The 20,427-nt window shown below is 40.5% G+C and overlaps 2 protein-coding genes across 3 annotated transcripts; both read right to left on the reverse strand.

Moving 5' to 3' along the window:
• Positions 1 to 293: 293 nt before the first annotated feature.
• Positions 294 to 7,889, reverse strand: Ifit3 (interferon induced protein with tetratricopeptide repeats 3). Of its 2 annotated transcripts, XM_027939928.3 has the most exons (4): positions 7,784 to 7,889; positions 5,218 to 5,357; positions 4,805 to 4,870; positions 294 to 1,823 (listed from the first exon to the last, which is right to left on the reverse strand). In XM_027939928.3, exons 2-4 carry the CDS (start codon positions 5,220 to 5,222, stop codon positions 365 to 367), a joined length of 1,530 nt encoding a protein of 509 aa, XP_027795729.2. In that variant the 5' UTR covers positions 5,223 to 5,357; positions 7,784 to 7,889; the 3' UTR covers positions 294 to 364. The 2 variants fall into 2 exon arrangements, with proteins under 2 accessions (XP_027795729.2, XP_027795731.2); XM_027939930.3 differs by lacking the exons at positions 4,805 to 4,870; positions 7,784 to 7,889 and having other exon boundaries at positions 5,218 to 5,412.
• Positions 7,890 to 11,888: 3,999 nt separating this feature from the next.
• On the reverse strand, positions 11,889 to 20,198 carry Ifit2 (interferon induced protein with tetratricopeptide repeats 2). The gene is made up of 2 exons (XM_027939931.3): positions 20,085 to 20,198; positions 11,889 to 17,013 (listed from the first exon to the last, which is right to left on the reverse strand). Exons 1-2 carry the CDS (start codon positions 20,108 to 20,110, stop codon positions 15,768 to 15,770), a joined length of 1,272 nt encoding a protein of 423 aa, XP_027795732.1. The 5' UTR covers positions 20,111 to 20,198; the 3' UTR covers positions 11,889 to 15,767.
• Between the last annotated feature and the right edge of the window lie 229 nt (positions 20,199 to 20,427).

Below are 20,427 nucleotides of genomic sequence, written 5' to 3' on the forward strand. Positions count from 1 at the left end.
TTTGTTGGTAGGCAGTTACCACATGTTACCATTTGGCAAGAAGGACAGGAATGGGGATTACATGACAAACTGAGTCACAAACTGAGAACAAGTCAGGATTGCATAAGCTGAAGCACTGCTTCCATCAGTGATTAGCTAAAAGACGGGCTGACCTGATAACTGTGTGGCTGGAATGTCAGGAGAGACAGACAGGAGAAAACAGCTCTTCAAAATGTACTTGAAAGCAATAAGCAAGAGGTCCCAGCTCAGCTGCCCCAGGTGCCTCCATGCCCCCCGCCCCGCCCCCACCCCACCTCCCCAGACTTCTGCCCCCTTCCAGATATCTTCCAGACCTTCTGATGCTGCTTCCTCTTCTCTCCTCAGTTCAGGAGTCCCGACGCTCTCTGGAAGTGGAGCTGCCTGCATCCTGGCACATTTCTTCATTGTCACCTTCAAGCCCATATGCTGACAGGAACACTTGGCCAATACCTGATGGAGCATCCCCTAGAAGGTGTCCCAGTTTCTTCTCATAACATTCCACTGCCTGCTGCAGATTTCCCTCCCGTTTGTGATTTAACCCTCGGAGATACCAAGAATTTGGCGGACTTTGTTGAAGTGGACTCTCGGTTGTGCTCTGTGAAGGATGTTTCATCTCTTCCTTCTCAGCTGATGTTTTGCTTAGGTGAAAACTCTCTAAGCCATTTTGGACAGCGGAAGTGTCTTCAGACTTACTCTGATACTTCTGAAGGCTGCAAGAGTGTGGTTGAAGTGGTTGCCTCTCGGCCTCAGGGATCTCTTTACCGAACACCTTCTGATAACATTTTTCTGCTTCCAGGAACTTGGTGAATTCAGAGGGTGCACCCAGAGGACCCAACCCATTCTCAAAAACTTTATCCATATGGTCTTTAGCCAATTTCCTTAGTTCTTCAATCTTCTCTCTATATTCACTGGCTTTTGGTTCTTCTATATTCTGCATCTGTATGGCCATTTCCTTGTAGCAGCACATAATATGGTAATAGAGATAGCTATTGTTTGGAGTGGATTCCAATGCCCTTAGAAACAGTTCAATAGCTTTGTCTAGGTTACCTTTTTTCTCGTAATAATAGGCTGCCTTTTGAAGGACATCTGTTTGGTAAGGGGCCTTCTCCAAAGCCTCCTCAACCAATTTATCCGCTTCGTCTTTTTCATTCATCTTCTGCAGGCTCAGGGCTAACAGAACTTTGAGATACTGGTTGTTGATATTCAGGTCAATGGCCTGCTTCAGAGCATTGACAGAGAAGTTCTTCTCTGGTTTCTTATCCAGATGGTACATTGCAATTGCCAGTCCAGTGGAAGATTCGGGGTTGTTGGGTTTCTCTTCCAGAGTCTTCTGAAAACACATCTTCGCTCTTTCGTTTCTTCCACACTGTAGTCGCGTCCATCCTTCCTCACAGTCAAGCTCAGGACACTCAATGCTGTAAGGATTTGAAAACTTGGCGCAGATGTCTTTCACCTTGTTCACATAGGTCCAAGCGTCTTCGGGTTGGTCCATGTGATAGTAGACCCAGGCGTAGTTTCCCCAGGTGACCAGACTTCTGATTTCTGTTTGCTCATCGTTCTTTTCCTGGATTGACTCTTCAGCTTTCTGCAGGTATTCCAGAGCTGCCTTGTTTTGACCATCCAGGTGTTTAATGTAGGCCAACAAATTGTACATTGTAGCTTTGGACTCAGCATTTAGAAATTCAATCTGATTACACACCCTGTCTTGTAGATAACATGAGGCACTTTCTTCCTTGAATAAGTTCCAGGTGAAATGGCATTTCAGCTGTGGAAGAATTTTCTCCAAGGAATTCTTGGGAATCTCACTGTGAAGAAAATGTACATGATCACTATGATGTGTACCTGCCAAACATTACGATAGTTAATTTTATATGTAAACCTCACTGGGCCACAAGATGCTTAGATATCTGATTGAAAATTTACAACCTTCCTGGGGATGTTAGTTTGGACCACACTGTGAGCTACAAAGCTCTAGGAAGACTTCACTCTGAGGCTGTCATTTCCAACTGCCTGTTTCCCATCCTTGAAATGCCCTTTAAAGAAGCAAGCTTTGCCTTAAGTGAACATCCTTCCCATCCTCCTACCTCCCATCCATTTGGGGATTTCTCTGCTCACATTTGCATACATACAATGCAGGAAGCATCATAGGCATTTAAGGAAGAGGAAACCTGGAGGTGCCTGCAGTTGTCCAATGGGTAACTAAAAGCAGAGGAAAAACTTGGCATCTCTGCTTTAATTTTGCTACTTTAAACTTTGGATCCAATTCCTTCTTAACTCTAGACACATTAATCATTTAAGGAGTGTCTGTCACCGGGCACGGTGAGGCACGCCTGTAATCCAGCAGCTTCGGAGGCTGAGGCAGGAAGATCATGAGTTCAAAGCCAGCCTCACCAACTTAGTGAGACCCTGTCTCTAAATAAAATATAAAAAAAAGGCTGAGGATGTGGCTCAGTGGTTAAGTTCCTCTGGGTTCAATTCCCAGCACACACACACAAAATGTCTGTCAAAAAACTGGTAGTAGAAGGTTGACTAGTCATAAATTTACCTCATCTCTCTTGTCCCCCTTCAAGATTGAAGACACCAAGGTATGAGTAACTAAAATATTTTCGAGATTCCAGGAGCAACATGTATTGCAGGCAAAACATCTCTTGATAGGACTTCTCCCCTAAATGGGAGCCATTACAAACCAAGAGTGTCACCTTAAGCAGGAATCATCATCTCTTGTCAGGGAACAAATATCCCCTCAAGCAATGACAACTTTCCCTGCAGAACCAGACTCAAAATAATGATCATGCAGACCCCAGTTTAACCAAGACCGCTTGACGGTGCATACTTCAAGACCCACTTTTGTTCCTTCCCCTATACAAACCTGAAACTCTTGTCAATATCCCCAAAGATCAGCCTTGGGATACTAGTCTCCCCAGCTTCACTAAGTAGTCACACTGAATAAATAAATTCCTTTCTTACTTCATCAACACTCATGTCCCTGGAAGTAGCTGGTGGTAGAACCTGGTCTATTGGGATGGCCCCAGAGTCAAGTCTCTGGCCTAGGTGGTGGGAACATAAGTTGTCTGTAATAATAAGGGTTCCTCCATCTGGAGGATACTCATAGCTGGCAGGTGCCAGGCATTTTCCCAACTGATTTTTCCCTTTTGGCAATTCTTTTTTAAAATTTATTGATACTACTTGGTCTTGAACCCAGGGAGTACTCCACTTGTAAACTATACCCCAAGCCCTTTCTATTTTATTTTTTTTTTTAATTTTATGTCTTAAAATTTTGAGACAGGGTATTACTGAATGGATGAGGCCTTGAACTTGCAACACCTCTGCCTCAGCCTCCTGAGTACCTGGGATATAGGCATGCACCCTCTTTGGCAATTTTTAGCACTGCTACAGAAAGGCAGCCCAATCTACCTCTGTCCCTACAGAGAACCTTGATGTGGACTTCAGGTCAACATAGTCCAGAGCATTACCTTCAGACCTCAAGTCAATGGCTCTAGACACGACAAAGCACAGTACCTTGCAAAGCCTCTTGTGTAGGCTGATTATCAAGATGCTGAGCAGGCCCTGGCCTTCTGGTTGACCCTACTCATGCAGACATAACTAACATCACTCTTGACCAAGAGCACAAAATATAGAAAGGGGTAACTTGAGCTACTTGGCTCACATTCCATGCTCAGATATGACCATGAAGAGCATTCTTCTTTCCTTCCTCCTTGTCTGGTTCCTCCAGTAATCAATAGGATCTAAATAATCAATAGGATCCTCCCCCTCCCCAAGCGATCAACTCTCAATCCTACCAACATAGTGTTAGACCAGGACGCAAGAAAAGACCACTGACTCCAATTAAAATCAAATTAAAGCAAGCTTATTATTTCGACCGGCTGGGCTGTCTTTCCCTCCCAAAACTGTGGGAACAAGACAGCCGCAGCAGCTTTCCTGCAGCCCAGCTTTATAGCCCAGAAAGTTACACAAAGGGGGGTTACAGATAACAGAACTCTGACAAGCATCACACTGATGGTAGTTTACACTTTTTGCTGGCCCCAACATCAGAATTTATGAGGGTCATTAGAGCCTCAGAGAAGGTCGTTATCTGGCCAGGGAAGGCCAAGATTTATGAGGCATCACTAAAGTTTCAGAGAGGGCTGCTATCTGATCAGAGAGCCAGGCATGGGTGAGTTTAAGGCACGGGCAGGCATTCCAAGCAGGTTCAGAATTTGCAATAATTTATAGTAAAGCCGAAATTATCTTTTCATGGCTTTTTGGCAAGATGGCTCCCAATTTTAAGAAAAGATCAGGTTGGGTCTATCAATAGCTGTTAGGTAGGAAAAGTGGTTTTCTTTCTCTTTTTGTTCTCCCTGAGCCTCTACCAATGACACAACTCTAGCAGGTCTACATGCATTTTTAAAAATCAGGTTTACTGAGATTGCACTTATATTCCATAAAATGTACCTATTTTAAAGGTATGATTTGACAAAATGTTTATACCTTTGTAAACCATGTAGACTCCCTATAGACTATTTCTATCATTCCCCAGAGATCCTTTGTGTGCCTTCCTACTCCATCACCAGGCAGCCATTAGTCTGCTTTCCATCCCTGGAGATCAGACCAGCATGAAACGAGAGATTAAGTCATTATTGGTTTTGAGGTGAAATTACTTTCTGCTACTCACCAGCATTTACCACAGCAATCAAAACCTCTAAGCTATGGGCTTTGTTTTCACATAAGAAATGAAAAAACAAAAAACAATTCCCCATCTGTAAGAACTGTTTCTTCCATGTCCCACCTTGAACGATCAATTTCAGGTCTACAGGAGTGGGATTTGCAATACTGATTCCATCTTTCACAATACCTGTTGAAAATAAATGCTTCCTTTGAAAATCACAAGAAAAAAGGCTCTGCCTTAGTCATTTCAAACAACACAATGACAGGAAAGCCCATAAAGAGTAATACCCTTCCGTCTAGCAAAATTTCTGTCTCATTCGAGCTACCAGCTCCACCTGGTGAGCAGGTCTAGAAACTTAAAGAACCTTCACATTTACACCAGAAAAAAAAAATCACAGAAAACAAACAAAAAACTGATAAAGGTCCAAACTAGTGAAGGCATGTCGAACCTATGAACAACAAGTTCCCTGCACAGTGAGAAGCTCAGCTTACAATTTGCATTCAAGAGCAAGAGTGGTTCTTTATTTCACTGACCTCATGACTGCAATCCGTTTCTCCACAGTTCTGACAAGCTGGAACCTGGTTGATTTGCTCTTCTGAAATCTTCCTGGTCTGCCTTGGAGCTATAAAACTGGGAGGTGAGGCTTGGGGAGTGCTCCAGCTGGGGCATCTCCCTGTTGCAGAGTAAATAGCTGTTATGAAACAGGAAGAGAAAACTGGAAAGTGAAACTGACCTAAAATAGTCAAGAGAAAGAAAAAGAAACTTAACACTAAGCACTGCTTTAACTCAGCTGGAGCACACTGTTCAAAGCCTTGAAACTGAAACTGTAGTGTGCGAGAATAGAAAGCAGTTCCAGGAGTCTGACCATCAATATGGGAACAGCCCAGGAAAGTGCATGTTTAATAAAGTTTCTGAGGAATTCTGATGAAGGGGTTTCTGGGACCATATAATATGAAGGAAAATTCCAAACTATATTTTTTTAAAAATATGTATTAGTTTCATCCAGGAAATTTTCTCACGGGAGATAATTTGCTTGCAGATATCTGGGTTTAATTCCCTGGGTTCATGTTGTTAGTTCTGGAATTTTCCGGGAGTCAAATCACTGAGCCTGACTTTCCATTTTACCTCTTACATGTATAGGAGGCCGAGCACTAGAGGGATCTCTGAGTAGTTTAGCTTACCCAGTTCTAAAATGTGTTATTGTTTAATCAATAGATAAATGATACATTTATATATTTATGCTTTGAGCTCTGAATAAGTGACATTGCCCTAAGAGATTCTTTCTAAAATTTTAAGGACATTTCCCAGGCATGATGTAAATATCCACCAAAAAACCCAGGAAGTAGATTTTTTACAGGTTTGAAGGAATTGTGGGTTAGGTAGAAGTAAGGCTTCTTCTGTCCTGAAGCTACACAAACACAGGCACTTGGTTAGCAAAAGTAGCCTGATAATGGGGTGGGGCAGGGCAAAAAGACAGTCAATGTAGGTAATGAACAATTGGGTCAGAAAATGGGGGCTGATTCAGGAAGAAATAAAAAGCTCATACCTCCAGCCTCCAAAGCATTTCCCCTCCTCCAGCCCTTCAATCTATTGCCAAGGCTACCTGCCTATAGGGGATTTTTTTCCTCCCAGCCTGTAATTCTAAGAGTTGTTAATGAATGTATCCTGGCCACTCTCTTCCTGCCTGTACCCCTGGGCTGCAGTTCCTGTCCTTGGATCACTCCACCTTTTGGCACCCCTTTTGGTCACTAGTCACTACTCAGGATCCAGGAAGGGAAGGAGGAGGCACGAGAACAAAGGAAATCTGAAATAAAAGGGGCAGGGTACCCCCACCTCGTCCCTTCCTCAGACAACTATAGGGCCACTTGTCTGCGGAGAAGTCTCTCTCTGTTCTGTCCTTTAAATAAAATTTGTTTTCTGTGTTTGCCTTGGTGTTTCTTAGGTGTTCAATCTTCAACATCAGGGAAACAGGACTCAGACTGATTCTCATCACCAGTATCAATAACAGTCTCGCATTTCAAAGTTAGAGATTGTTGTTGCGTCCCATGAAAGTAACCTGAACTTGGACCCGTCTGTGATACCCCGCTGGTTATTGGTGACGAGTCCTGTTTCCCCACATGTTGAAGTTTGAACATTAGAGAAGCATGCCGAGGCAAGCATATAAAGCAAGGTTTATTTAAAAAGGGGTAACATAGACTTCTCCTTTCCCGGGAAGGAGAAGGGGGCCATAGCTGGTATCCTGGTATCCCAAGAAGTGAGGTGTTCTGCCCTTTTTATAGGTCTTAGGCTTCCTTTGTTCTCCTGCCTTTTCCCTCTGATCTTTCTTCTTCCTGCATACGTGACTAGGCCCAGGAATGCTTGGTGAGATGGCCCAAAGGTGGGAAATGGGTGGGCTGAAGGTGGAAGGGCAGGATGGGGTAGCCAAGGACACATTAACAACCTTCTACCTCACTGTAGGGAGGGACAATCCCTGGGACAGGTTACCTTGGCAACAGGTTGGAGCAGGGGCAAGTTATCTTGATAAGGGTGGAGGAAGGGCTCTGAAGGAATGAACATTTCAATCCCTCAGAGTACAGTCTCCAACTTGTTGGACTCACTCAAAATTGGCCTTCTTGATCCGACCTAACTCAATTTACCTATCCACACTGACTGCCTGTCTAATTCTGGTTTCATAATCCTGAGTGGTTGCTTTACCTAACAAATTATTTTCCTCTTAATACTAAAATGACACATCTTTATAAAAGGTTTGAATACTATCTTTTGACCCAGGTAAGATGAGCCTTTGCTTTTGGCCTGTGTTTTAGAAGACTTCATTTATCATATACACAATAAATATATGTCTTTAAAAGGACTTGGATCTATGATACTCCAAACTCAGTGCTTAATCCTGCAACAGTGGGATTGGCAATCCTAAACATCCAGTCCAAGAGGAACTTGTCTCTCTTTTGACTTCTTCCCTCAAATCAAAAGGAAATTGTATTTTGAACCCTTGTGCATTGTGAGAGTGCTGATTTTAGAGACAGATTCTACTTTGTTGTGCAAAAAGGATCTAAGCAACAGAAGTGATTAGATCAGAGAAAAAAAAGCAAATTAACTAACCTTATCAAAGTCTTCCTTTTACCAGAGTACAGTAGATTTTTAACATAATGAAAAGTTACCATCTGGTACAGTAACACCAACCGTTCATTTTCTCACTTCTCTTTTTGTTACTGAAAACTTGGTCTTTGTCCCTGATGCCAATCCAATAATGAGGAGGCAGTTCTGAAAAAAAGAAAAAAGAAGTTTTATTACTTTGCTAGCAAAAGAGAAACACAGGGAACTCCTGTTCTAGAGGCTGTGAGTCTCATTGTCAGGGGAAATAGAGGGCTTTTGAAAAGGTGATTCCAAAGCTATATTCCATCTGTGCCCTGACATGGATCATAATTCACTTGTAGCCTTGAGAGACAGCCATTTCTTAGAACTTCTGGGGCCAGTCCTGAAGCCTGGATTCCTTCACTCCTTGTAGTGTGTGACCTCATGTACAGGTTCAGTGGCCCAGGATGGGAAGGTTAATCCTGTTTCCCAACCATAGTTAGCTAGGGGGAGAGGAAGAAGAGAAAGGAAAAAACAAAATGAAACAAACCAACAAATAAACATGTCAATTTTAAAATAAGCCACAGAGCAGTAAGGGTTATGCTCAAAGCATGAAGTAAACCCTTCTTACACATTTACTCTATTATCCTGGAATAATATCCAGGAATTGAAGCCAGATTTAAAATTAGGTAGTCAGTGTAGTTAGGTAAATCGGGTCTAATATCATATCGAGTGAAATTTAAAATGGAGGCCATGCTGATAATGATTCCGGGAAGCGCAGGACAACTCATGGAATGTTAACGAAGTCCCAGAAAGGCCCTAGGCCAAAGTCCACCCCAAAGAAATGTTAATGGAACCCAGGAAACATCCCCCAACAGATTTGGAGATAGCCCATCCCAAAGAAGTGATAATGAAGTCCTTCGTGCCCAGATTACTTGTTTGGCCCACCCGTGTCCCAACCCTTCCCCCTTACATTCCATCACCAAAACTATAAAAAGGGGAGACAACCGCACTTCAACGGATTCCACCTCTTGGGTCCCCTTCTTCCTCCTCTGCTGTCCTTTAATAAACTTCTAATTTCTACTCTGACCTTGCCTCGGCGTGCTCTCTGGTGTTATTCTTCAACATTGGGGAAGCAAGGACTCGTCACTGGTCAACAGTGGTAACAGAATTATCCTGACTGAAGAAATGTTCATGAGTTAACACTGTATTTATGACAGTGCATATGACTAAATAATATTCTTTGGAGTTAAGAAATTCCATATTATTTTTTTCTCTATTAGTAGAAAACAAAGACTGTAATAAAATTTATTCTGACATAATAAGAAAATCTCTTTTCAAAAGAAGCCACAAAAAGGGAAGTGCACCCTTCATTCAAATTGCAACAAAAATATTCAAAAATCACATGCATCAGTAAGAACTCTGCCTTCTTCATAACACTGACATAGCTTAGGCATTTTCTCAGTCCTTAGGCAGCCCAACCTACTGTTAAAGCACAACACAAAGAAAAGACCACTGACTCCCATTTTAAATCAAATTAAAGTCCAGCTGGGACTGTCTCTCCTGAAATCCTTGGGTTAGAGGACAGTATTCCAGCTCTCTAGGAGGGCAGTTTTGTAGCACAAAAAGTTGCAAAAGGGGGGTGTCTTGAGAACTTACAGATAACAGGATTTTGACAAGCATAATACCAAGGCAGGTAATAGGTCAATGGTCTAAATGGTTCAACACTTAGGGAGTAAATTTAGATCCCAACATCAGAATTTATGAGGCGTCATTAGGGTTTCAGAGAGGGTTGTTATCTGGTCAGGGAAAGCCAGGGATGGGTGAGTTCAAGGCATGGGTGAATTCAAGGCATGGGCAGGCATTTCAAGCAAGTTTAAAACATCAAAATACGTCCAGGCCAAATAGAAATCCTAATATTTTACAGAAAACAGAAATGAATCCTTTACAACTTTTGACAAGATGGCTCCTGATCTTAAGAGAGAATTAGGCTGGGTTTATCACCTACTTCTATCCACATTGAAGAGGTTACGAAGCATAGGATATAAAATGATCTAGTGTTAGGTGTAAGGGTAAAAGAAATTGAAGTTAAAGTGTAAAAGACCGGGCATTGTAAAGTTTCTAAGCTGCAAGGCCTGAGTTAAAAAGTAAAGGACCAGGTATTGTTAAGTTCCTATGCTACACGCAAAACCTGAAATTCCTGTAGCTGTTAGGACAATACCCGGAACTGCCCAGTAAATATTCCCCCTGACCATCTGGTTATTTAATAACCTAGGACCCTGTATGGCTTGGCACGTAGGCATCGCAGGACCTAAACCAATCAGTTTGAATGTGTACCCCGCTTTAGAACTGACCTATTACTCCCGCCCAACCTGTTCCCGCCAATGAATGTACTAATCCTGTTTAAGAGTTGTTGTTTGATTTTCCCGCGGTGTATGATGATTTGTTAAAGGAGACTGTGATGTATGTAAAGTCCCCGCCCTCCCCAAAAAGTGTACTTAAGCACTGTTCAACCCCTGCTCGGGGCTCTGGGCTGCTCTCCCTTCTTGAGTGAGCACGGAGCCCCAGCGCGCTGGATTGGATCCTCAATAAACCCCTTTTGCTTTTGCATGAGCCAGTCTCTTGGTGGTCTCTTCCTCCGACGTTCGCCGGACCCTTACATTGGCACTTCCTGACTCCACCAATATTGATGTATAGAAAAGAAAGTGAACATTGGGGTATAAGTACAATTCCAAACACTTGAAATTGCTCAGGAAAAAGTCTTGGTAAGTTGGAGAAGCCAACAAATTGCCTGTCTAGGAAGGCAAAATGAAGTTTCAAAATGGGATAAAGATGGTTTTGCTCAACAAGTCACCAGATAGGCATGAATCTTCCTCATCTTGGTAATGTTTTTTTTAAAAAAATGCTAGTGAAGTTTGAAAAATAACCTTTCTTTTTAAGTCTGGTGCTCCATACCCAAACCAAGTTATAGCAGAAAGGAGACAAAGCTAACTTCAAAAGAGCCTCATGATGCCAGATACAAAGCAATGACTTCTCAGCAATGAAACCAGTATGTTGCAGAGATATCTGCACTCCTGTGGTCATTGTACTATTATTCACAATTGCCAAGTGATGGAATCAATGTAAGGGTCCATCAATGGATGCATGGATCAGGATAATGTCACACACACACACACACACACACACACACACACAATGGAATACTATTCAGCCCTTTTATCTTTTCTTTTTTCTTTCAGGTGTATATTTGTGTGTTCCTAATTATATCATTATCACCAACTCTGAGCATCTTTTTTACACTGGTAACAAAGCCAAAAGTGGATAAATTTAAACCCAGTGTTAGGTCGGTGGAGGTGGCTGAGGAACAAAGCACCAAGCAACCCAAGAGCCAAAGAAACATCAATCAGACACTGACGGAACCGCCTGTCAATCAGCAGGGTCTCCTGGCCAATCCTGGATCTTAGCCAGCTCGCCTGACAAACTCCAGTAGGATAAGGGACTCTAAAAACCCCTTTTCCTGTCCCAAGCCCTCCCTTCCTGCCCTAAGTCCAATAAAAATTCCAGTCCCATAGGGACCCTGCATTTCTTATCAGACCCAACCTGCTGGTTTGAGGGCTCCGACTGAGAGGCACAGAAACAAACAAAAAGCCTCATTCAGCAGCATTTTAAAATCTGCCTCTTTATGGTTGCCGCTGCCTGACCTTACACCCAGATTAAGCAATGACTGTTTTAATGTTTTGTCTTATTAGGAAGTGACCTAGGTAGTCACTGAATAGACATTGTTTCATTTAGTTGACTCAGACTAAGGGTATAGCTCTTCAAGAGACTCGGGAAACTTAAGCAGGCATGCTCTACAACATAATTAAAGATTAATATAACATTTTTAACTCCTTTCAGTATGGTCATTTGATTTTCTCAATTTCAATTAAAAATATCTCAACTTTTGTGACTCTGAACACCTAACAACAACAACAACAACAACAAAAAACATTGTGTGTCTGTATATTGTACAATATTTAATGTGCATAAATCTGACCAGGGCTGAGTGTTGTAGATCAGTGGCAGAACATGCCATTAGCTTATGTTGAGACCCCAGGGTTATCCCAGCAACCTCCACCCCCATAGAAATGTCTACTTGGAGAATACTAATATTTATTTACCAAATCTACTAAAATCATGTAAATTGTAGAAACAGTTTATCAATTTGTGATCACCCTAGTTTAGCTTGGTATGACATAGATGATATACAAACACCTATATTAATATAAATGCTGCCAAAACATACCAAACATATACCTATACTATATGCATAAGAATACAAATGAAAATAAAGATCTTGTTGTTTTTTATTTAAAATTGTAGTCATTAGGGCTGGGTATGTAGTTCAGGGGTAGAGCATTTGCTTAGCATGAATGAGATCTGGGTTTTACTCCCCAGTCCCACAAAAAAACAATTTAATCACTAGATAGGTACAAAGTTTGGTAACTTACAAAGATGGCAGAGATCCAACAGAGAAAAACAGAGGCCTCAGAAACAGCCTGAAAAACAGCTCTTAATCAATCTAAATTGATTATAGGGCTCTTTGAAAAAAATCCTCTTAGAATATCTCCTTATTGGGTTTTGTATGAAACATTTTTAAAAAAGAAAATTTTATCATTTGCAATAATATGAATGAAACTAGAGGACATTATGGGAGATGAAATAAGCCAGGCACAGAAACAAACAAAAAACATAGTGTCACATGATCTTACTTATATGTTGATAAAAAAGTTGAACTCATAGAGGCAGAATAGAGTGGCGGTTACCAGAAGCTGGTGGCGTAAGAGTTGGGGAGATGTTAGCCACAGGAAACAAAATTTCTGTAAGCTAGGAAGAATTATTTCAAAAGATCTATTGTACAACATGGTGACTATCCTTAGTAACAACATGCCGTACTCTTGAATATCACTGACCGTAGATTTTAAGTGTTCTCACCTCAAAATGTAAGTATGTGAGGTAACGCATATGTTAATTAGCATGACTTAGTCATTTCAAAATATATACATATTTCAAAACATTATGTCATATATGATAAATATGTACAGTGTTATTTGTCAATCAAAGAATTGAATATTAATTAATTAAACATTCATATTATTCTTAAACTTATATAACATACTTTTTTAAATTCACATACATTTGAACTTATATTTACAAGTCACATTTTTTTCCGCATTTGAATTTTTCCTGTGTGTTCATTTGCAGGTGAATGATTTCTAGGGATGGGCATATAAATACAAAATCAGACAGGACTATATTTTTATACCCATACTCAGAAAACAGAATATAGAATGTATCCAATTTACTGGTTGGTTGCAAGAATAATAAAAGGCTAGCAATAAGGAAGACACTATATAATATTTTTTAAAGCAGCAATAATAAATAGAAGGTGACAAAAGAAAGTTTTCTTATTTTATACACTTGAAACGAGCAATCATTTCTTCAACACAGCTGTGTTGAAGTATAATTCACACACCATAGAATTCATTCATTTAAAATATACAATTCTACAATTCTAGAAGATTTTTCATTATCCCCAAATGAAACCCTGTACCCTTTAGCTATCATCCTAAATCTTCCCCACACCCAGCCTTAGGCACCTACTAATCTATTTTTGCCAACTTTAGACAAACAAAATCATATAATACTTTGTGTGTCTGACTTCTTTCACTAAAAATAAGGATTTTAAGGTTCATGTATGCTTTATTAGCATGTATCAGTAAGTATTTAACTTGTTTTAGTTGCCCCCCAAATTTGACTGTATGGATATACCACATTTAAGATAGCCATATGCTAGTTGATGGGTTCAATTTTTTGACTGTCATGAATATTCATGTTCAATACAAGTTTCCTCTAGGAAACTTTCACTTCTCCTAGGTGTGTATCTGGGAATGGATTTGGTGAACAACCTGAGGATTGCAATGGTTTTCCAAAGAGGTGGCACATTTTACATTAATAATGCTTATTCTTTTTTTTAGTATTTAATTTTTAGTTGTAGTTGGACATAATACCTTTATTTTATTTATTTATTTTTTTACTCTACCCTTTCCCCCATTTACCCTCTCAGGGTCCTGTTTCAGCAAGGGCTTGGTGATGTGACATGCAATAAGAAGATTACACGTGCCTGATAAACTTTCCTTAGCACACACAGGTTTTAATGGTCTTCTGTCTTGCCTTTCATCAAGAACACGCCTGGTTTTCTTCCCTGGGGACCAGACAAAATAATCGGTTACTTAGGCAAAATGAGCTGAAACTTCCCCTTGTCTGATGGAGTGAGTTTATCATTGTGCCTCTATGGCTTGCACTTTCCACTAGAGAGCTTTTGAAAAGGAAGAGAAACTTTTGGGCTTCATGTCTCTTTCTATTATTTACATAATAAGGAAAACTCCAACACATATTTGGATTGCCTCCAGGACTAAACAGAATTAGTGACACTTCCTCATCTCTCATAATAGAGGTTGGAAGAGAGAATATGACAAAAAGCACAAGATTGAACAGAGAAACGGACAGCACCCCACACCCTGTCAATGTGGGGGGCAGGGTGTTTGTATGCACATGTGTGCATGTGGCAGGTGATGGGTATAAATAGAAGCCCTCGTCTCCTAAGGCTGTTCTATTTGTGATTATGATATCAGACTAGTGTAGCTTATTTGGGGCCAGTTCATACTCAGCACAATATTTTACTTATCAGAAGTTAAGTATAAAAAGACATAAGATACAACCAAATTTCAGATAAACCAGAATACTAATCTCAAATTTATTTGTTAATAAAACCTATGACTTTTTTTCAGAAATTTTAACTGTGTACACTGATGATCTCAAATATATATATTTTCAACACATGAACTATTGTTCCAGTAGTTGAAATTTTTAATTTAAAAAAATGTTGAATTTTACATACCGTTTTAATTGTTTAATCACAAATACTAATATAAACTTAAATTTATGAAGATTTTCAGAGTTAAAAGAAGTGTTTATATCACCTAATATGCAATATTTCTTAAAGGAGAAAAAAAAATCCCACCATTCATTGTCAATGTTAATTCCTTAAGACTTTCCACTAGGCCTTTAGTCACTAAGTTATTCTTCTATTCAGCTGCTCTCCTATCATCTCAAACCTGAGTTCAGCAAGGCATTTTTGAAGAAAGCAATTACAAAGAAATTTTCCTAACAGTGGTTTCAATAGTAAATATTTCTTTCAGTGATTACAATCTACAAAGAGAAACCAGCACTCCCTTCTCTCTCTTTTGCTTATCCTGTGTGAGACATTTGCTTTTCCACAGAGGTCTTAAAGAACTGTATATTTCAGTTTCTAAATGACACATTTGGTACAGAATTCCTTTTTCTTATTTACATGCTGTATTACAATTTTAGGGAGGGCAGATGGGAGGCAGAATCTTCCCACGGACATCCTGAAAGTCTTGAACTGTGGCTGCTTGATGGTCTCCTAGACAGGCCCCTTCTGGATTTGACTTGGTCTTTACTCTCACTTTTTTTCAAACAACATTTCTACCATGGTTAACAGGAAAATGGAATTCATGCTGCATGGACACTTGACATTGAGTATTGCCTAGGGAACAAGAGGAAGAAGGCAGAGAGAGTCGGGGGCGGGGGAGAGGGAGAGGGAGAGAGACACGGAGAGAAGGAATATGGAGTTGAGCTGTGGATGGCACAGCAGAGTTCTCCCATAACTCCAATCCAGGTCTATGGCCAGTGTCTTAGTCCATGCTGTGCCACACCAGTCATTTAACTATTTTGAATAACAATGTGGTGGAGGGCTTTCAGCCCTGTGCCAGCTGAAGCCCTATGGGCACCGAGTCCCTGTATCTCATTCTCTGTCTGAAGGGATGAAGCTTTGAGTCCATCTCCCTCCCAGAGTCTTCATCTGCTCTTTGCATTTCTCCATTCAACTCCTGAAGCAATGCCAAGATCTGCAAAGCTTCGGAATCGGCTTCATTTTTTAGAAAAGTCGTTATTGGACAATCTTTTGCAGTTTGATTTTGATCTTTTCTTTCTCCTTTGATTCCTCGTTTATTTTCAGACCCTCTAGGTAATGGTGGATGGCCTTTTCCTTGCATTTCCTTTGATACAATTGGAAATTGCCGTACCTCAGGTGGAGCAATTGTCTACCCACAGGAGTAAGCTCCTTCCTGAATTCTTTTTGGAAGTAGTGGTCTGCTTCTTCATATTGACCTGCTATTGCATAGAGAGCAGCAATATAGCTACAGATATGCTGGAAATTTTCATTTTTCTCAACTTTCTTTAAGTGATCCACCCCTTGTCTTACTAGTTTCTGTAACTCCTCTCTTCCCCAGACATTTTCATTCTGTCTTCTGTTCCCTGTTTCAAGGATTTTTGACCTATAGCAGCACCCAATGTAGAAATGCAAGTAGGCATTGTCTTGCGTGTGTTTTAAGGCCCTTTTTAGCAGTTCTATAGACTTATCTAGGTCAGGTTTTTTTCTATAAAACTTCGCTGCAGTGCACAATACATCCATTGCATCTGGAGCTTCCTTTAAGGCTTCTTCAACTAAGCTCTCTCCTTCATCCTTTTCATTCACCTCTTGAAGTTTTAAAGCCAAGAGGACTTTAACATACTGATTGTGTGGATTCAGCTCCATGGCTTTCTTCAGGGTCTCAATGGAGTTCTGAGATGGTGGCCTGTTATCCAAACGGTAGCTCGCGATGGCCCATCCAAAGGTGGCTTCTGGGCTCTTTGGGTTCTTTTCCAAAGCCTTCTGGAAACACATCTTTGCTCCTTCATTTTGATTTTTTGTGCACTTTAACCGAGCCCATCCTTCCTCACACTCAAGCTCAGGACTCTCAATTCTGTAGGGGCTGGAAAACTTTGCACAGATGTGTTTCACCTTGTTCACGTAACTCTCAGCCAGTTCGAATTGGCCCATGTGATAGTAGACCCAGGCATAGTTTCCCCAGGTGACCAGACTTCTGATCTCTGCTTGGTCTTGATACTTTTCCTGGATTGACTCTTCAGCTTTCCCCAAGAATTCCAGGGCTGCTGCATGTTGGCCTCTGTGATGCTTTATGTAGGCCGATAGGTTGTACATTGTGGCTTTAAATTCATTGTTCTGAAACTCGCACTTGTTGAACACTCTGTTCTCGAACTCATCCAAGGACTCTTCTCCCTCCATCAAGTTCCAGGTGAAATGGCATTTTAATTGCTGTAGGCTGTTTGCCAAAGATTCCATAGTGCTCTCACTGTTGGGGAAAAAAAAAAAAGAAAGATGGACACTTTGAGACACAGTATAGAATCATCTGTCAAGAAGTGGGATCATAGCAAATAAAATATCTTCCTCTATTTTAACATAAATTTAAGAAGAACAAAATTTCCTTCCAATGTTTCAGCATATGTGTTAATTTCTACATGAGGAAGCAGGAGTTTGGTGACAATGGACAGCAGAATTACAGAGATGGACATGGGTCAGTTTGAGTTGAGGCTAGTTTTCCCAGAAGAAATCCAAGTTAGGTAATTCTGACAGGGCTGCAAAATCTTTGGAAACTGATTTCAGCAAAGGATTAAAATTTTATTTAGATAGTTTTAAAAGAAATCATAAGACTATTTAATTGCTTTTTGTTTGTTCTTCATCTTTACCTAGTATTTTGGAAATCTTAGTTTCATAGTTTTCTATTCTTTCTGGGACCCTGTTTTGCAGTGCTGATTTAAATTTCTTAGATTTTTTTTTTTTGTACCAGGGATTGAACTCAGGGAAACTCTAGGCCACATCCCCAGCCTTATTTTGTATTTTACTTAGAGACAGTGTCTCACTGAGTTGCTTAGTGCCTCACTATTGCTGAGGCTGGCTTTGTACTTGCAATTCTCCTATCTGAGCCTCCTGAGCCGCTGGGATTACAGGCATGCACCATTGGGCCCAGAAAATTTCTTAGATATTGTTCTAAAATTTGCTTCTATTTTATCTTCTATATTCTTAATTCCTTAGTTCTTATTAATTTGCCTTAGGAAAAAAAAAACCTTATTACTTTCCTCTAATCATTTCAGCTTTTAGTACATCCTTAATAAAGTTTCTATCCAAACTTTTTGAGCTTTTGTCAAATTAGTTTTGTTTTGTTATTTTATTTTGATAGTTTATGCTCTCATTATTTTGCTATTGAATCTTTCTATTTTAACCATTTAAATTATTTGCAATTATTCTTAATATTTTCTCATTTCCTCTGCTTTTATAGCATTCTATCTCTTAATATTATTGTTATATATGTTAGCAATATCTTTTGGAATAAAGTATAATCCTCCCCCCTTCTACTTTTTAGACTGGTGGTTTCTAAGCTTAACATGTCTCACAGAGCTGATCTATTAATAATTTGCATCTCCTGTTTTAGTTTTCTTTTGGAATCTTATTTTTCTCACTTGGGGTTTCCTCTTAGAATAGGAATAAGGAGTGTGGCTATGGGGGTCACTGAGTGCCTGATTGAAACACACACCCTAGAACCTCAGTTCAACTTACTAAATCATTATCTGTGGGGAGTTGAGTGCAGGAATCTGCCTCTAACAATTTCTTGAGGTTAATTATTACATATGCACAAGTTTGAATGTTGTAGGGACAGACCAGGCAAGGCACCGAAGATAGCAGGAAATAGTTTTATCTGGCTGCAGCCAGGTTCAGAGGGCACAGCTTTTGCTGTAATAAATCAATCCCCTGAACCCCGAGTTCAGGGAGTTTTATACCCAGCATGTAAGGGGAGGGGCGCAGAAGTTCACAGTCTGCAGAAGTTCACATAAAAGCAGCTTTTTCTTTCACTGTTCTGGGCAAGTTAACCCTTCAAGGACAGCACCTGAGAAGGGGAGAGCTATTTTTCCCCTTCCTTTCCTCCCCCTGCCAGCTGTTACCATGGAGCCCAGTTGGGTAACTTATCTTAAAAATGTAGACATCTCTGTGAAGCCTAGCTCAAGGCCAGAGGCCTTTTTTGCACATTTCTACAAACTACTATACAGGATACATTTGTGAAAAACTAGTAAGGGGGTGCCCAGCACCTGGAGTGCTGACTTCTTCCCAGCCAGTGACCAAGTAAGATAGGGCAACACGAAAATAGAAAGTTTATCTGCATTGAACTCTTTTGTAGAGACTCTCTTGCTGACAGTCCTAAAATCAGCCATGGTGGAGATTTCTGGAGAAGCCCAGTTAAGACTTTTCTATGGAGAAAGGTGGTGCCACCTTTTGAGAACTACTGTCTAAGAGCACAGTGGCAAAACCCAGGGGCAAGAGCCCATAACTAAAGAATCAAGTACAGTGAAAAGTGGAACTGATAGTTATGTATAGTTATTAAAAGATTCTAAGGTCAGTCCATGATAAAATCCTAAAAAATAAGAATAAAGTTCATACAGATTCTGGGTGATCATAGAAACAAATCTATAAACATCTTAATCTCCCCCCCCCCCCCCCGTTTTTTCTTATCAAGCAGATACATAGACTAGCAGAGAAGTGCCATTTCAAAGACAGAGATTGGAAGCCTGACAGAAGAAGTCAGTGCATCTTCTAGGAACCAAGCACTGGATTCCAGAACTCTCCTCCACCCTACTCTCAAACTGGAGAAACAGAAGCTTCCCTTCCTTCCCAATGAGTTAACACTTTCTCTTCAGGACAATCTCATGTTTCTAGGCTAGGAGAGGATTTTAGAGATGAGGACTCTTTTCTCCACTCATCCCATCTTCAATTCATACTCTAATCCATCATTTGCGTAGGGCACAGGAGGAGTAAAATATTTCTGTTTAGTTACCAGCCCTGTACAAATGTGAGATGAATGGGGCCATTAAAAGAACTTTCACTTCAGCAGGAAGTGAGGTTGGTCTTCTGAATACATCTTCATCAATATCTACTGAAAAGAAATCTTTTGTTAAATAATATTTTTATTATAAGCCCTCAACTTAATCCTTTCCAATAGAAACAAAAGAGGGATAATTTGTAAGAGCAAATCCCCCAGACCCATCTTCATGACATGAAGACTCCAGCACAATTAAACATCTCTGCCTGCTTCTGTCTGACCTCAGCTCTCAGCTCCTGCAGATCTCAGGAAACCGGACTTTGTGCCGCCTTATGAGTAATCCGACAAGTGCTGATAAAGCAGATTAACAGCTACAGATAAAACAGATTAACGGCTACAGATAAAACAGATTAACGGCTACAGAGATCGAGGTGTAGGCGTAGGAACCGTTCAAGAAAACAGAACTGGTTTTGCTTGGGAGAAAGGCTGCTTAGGATTTGCATTCAAATGTGATCACACAGTTACAGTGTGAATAGAGAGGGGCGAAACTTTACCTGGTGGTTGCCGTGCAGTTTTCCATTGTGCTGAAGGGCTGCAAGTTCAGGCTGCTGTGCGCTTCAGAAACTTCCCTCCTCTGCCTCCGATAGATGCTGGAGAGACTCTTATATAACAGCAAGCCGGCAGTTACTCTTCCTGTTTCTCTGCGGTTGACTTTACAAAAGAGAAATTGAAACTGGAAAGTGAAATCAGGACTCTTTGCAGAGAAATGATCTTGAGTAATAAACAAGCTTTCCGGAACCAGATTTGTTAGAGTGAGTCAGAATGATCAGTTCTAGATCTAAGGCATCCTGGGAGCCCACTGTGGAGAAGAATACATTTACAGAGTACCGGTCCCCA

The sequence above is a fragment of the Marmota flaviventris genome, chromosome 4 (assembly GCF_047511675.1).
Source record: "Marmota flaviventris isolate mMarFla1 chromosome 4, mMarFla1.hap1, whole genome shotgun sequence".
NCBI classification, from domain to species: Eukaryota; Metazoa; Chordata; class Mammalia; order Rodentia; family Sciuridae; genus Marmota; species Marmota flaviventris.

What these genes read in the sequence shown, in the direction of transcription:
- Ifit3 (XM_027939928.3), bottom strand. An exon ending in CCTGAAATTGATCGTTCAAG is followed by an intron (nt 1,824 to 4,804) that starts GTGGGACATGGA and finishes TTTTCTTCACAG; the next exon opens with TGAGATTCCCAAGAATTCCT.
- Ifit2 (XM_027939931.3), bottom strand. Translation starts at nt 20,110, where the DNA reads ATGGAAAACTGCACGGCAACCACCAG. An exon ending in AACTGCACGGCAACCACCAG is followed by an intron (nt 17,014 to 20,084) that starts GTAAAGTTTCGC and finishes TTTCCCCAACAG; the next exon opens with TGAGAGCACTATGGAATCTT.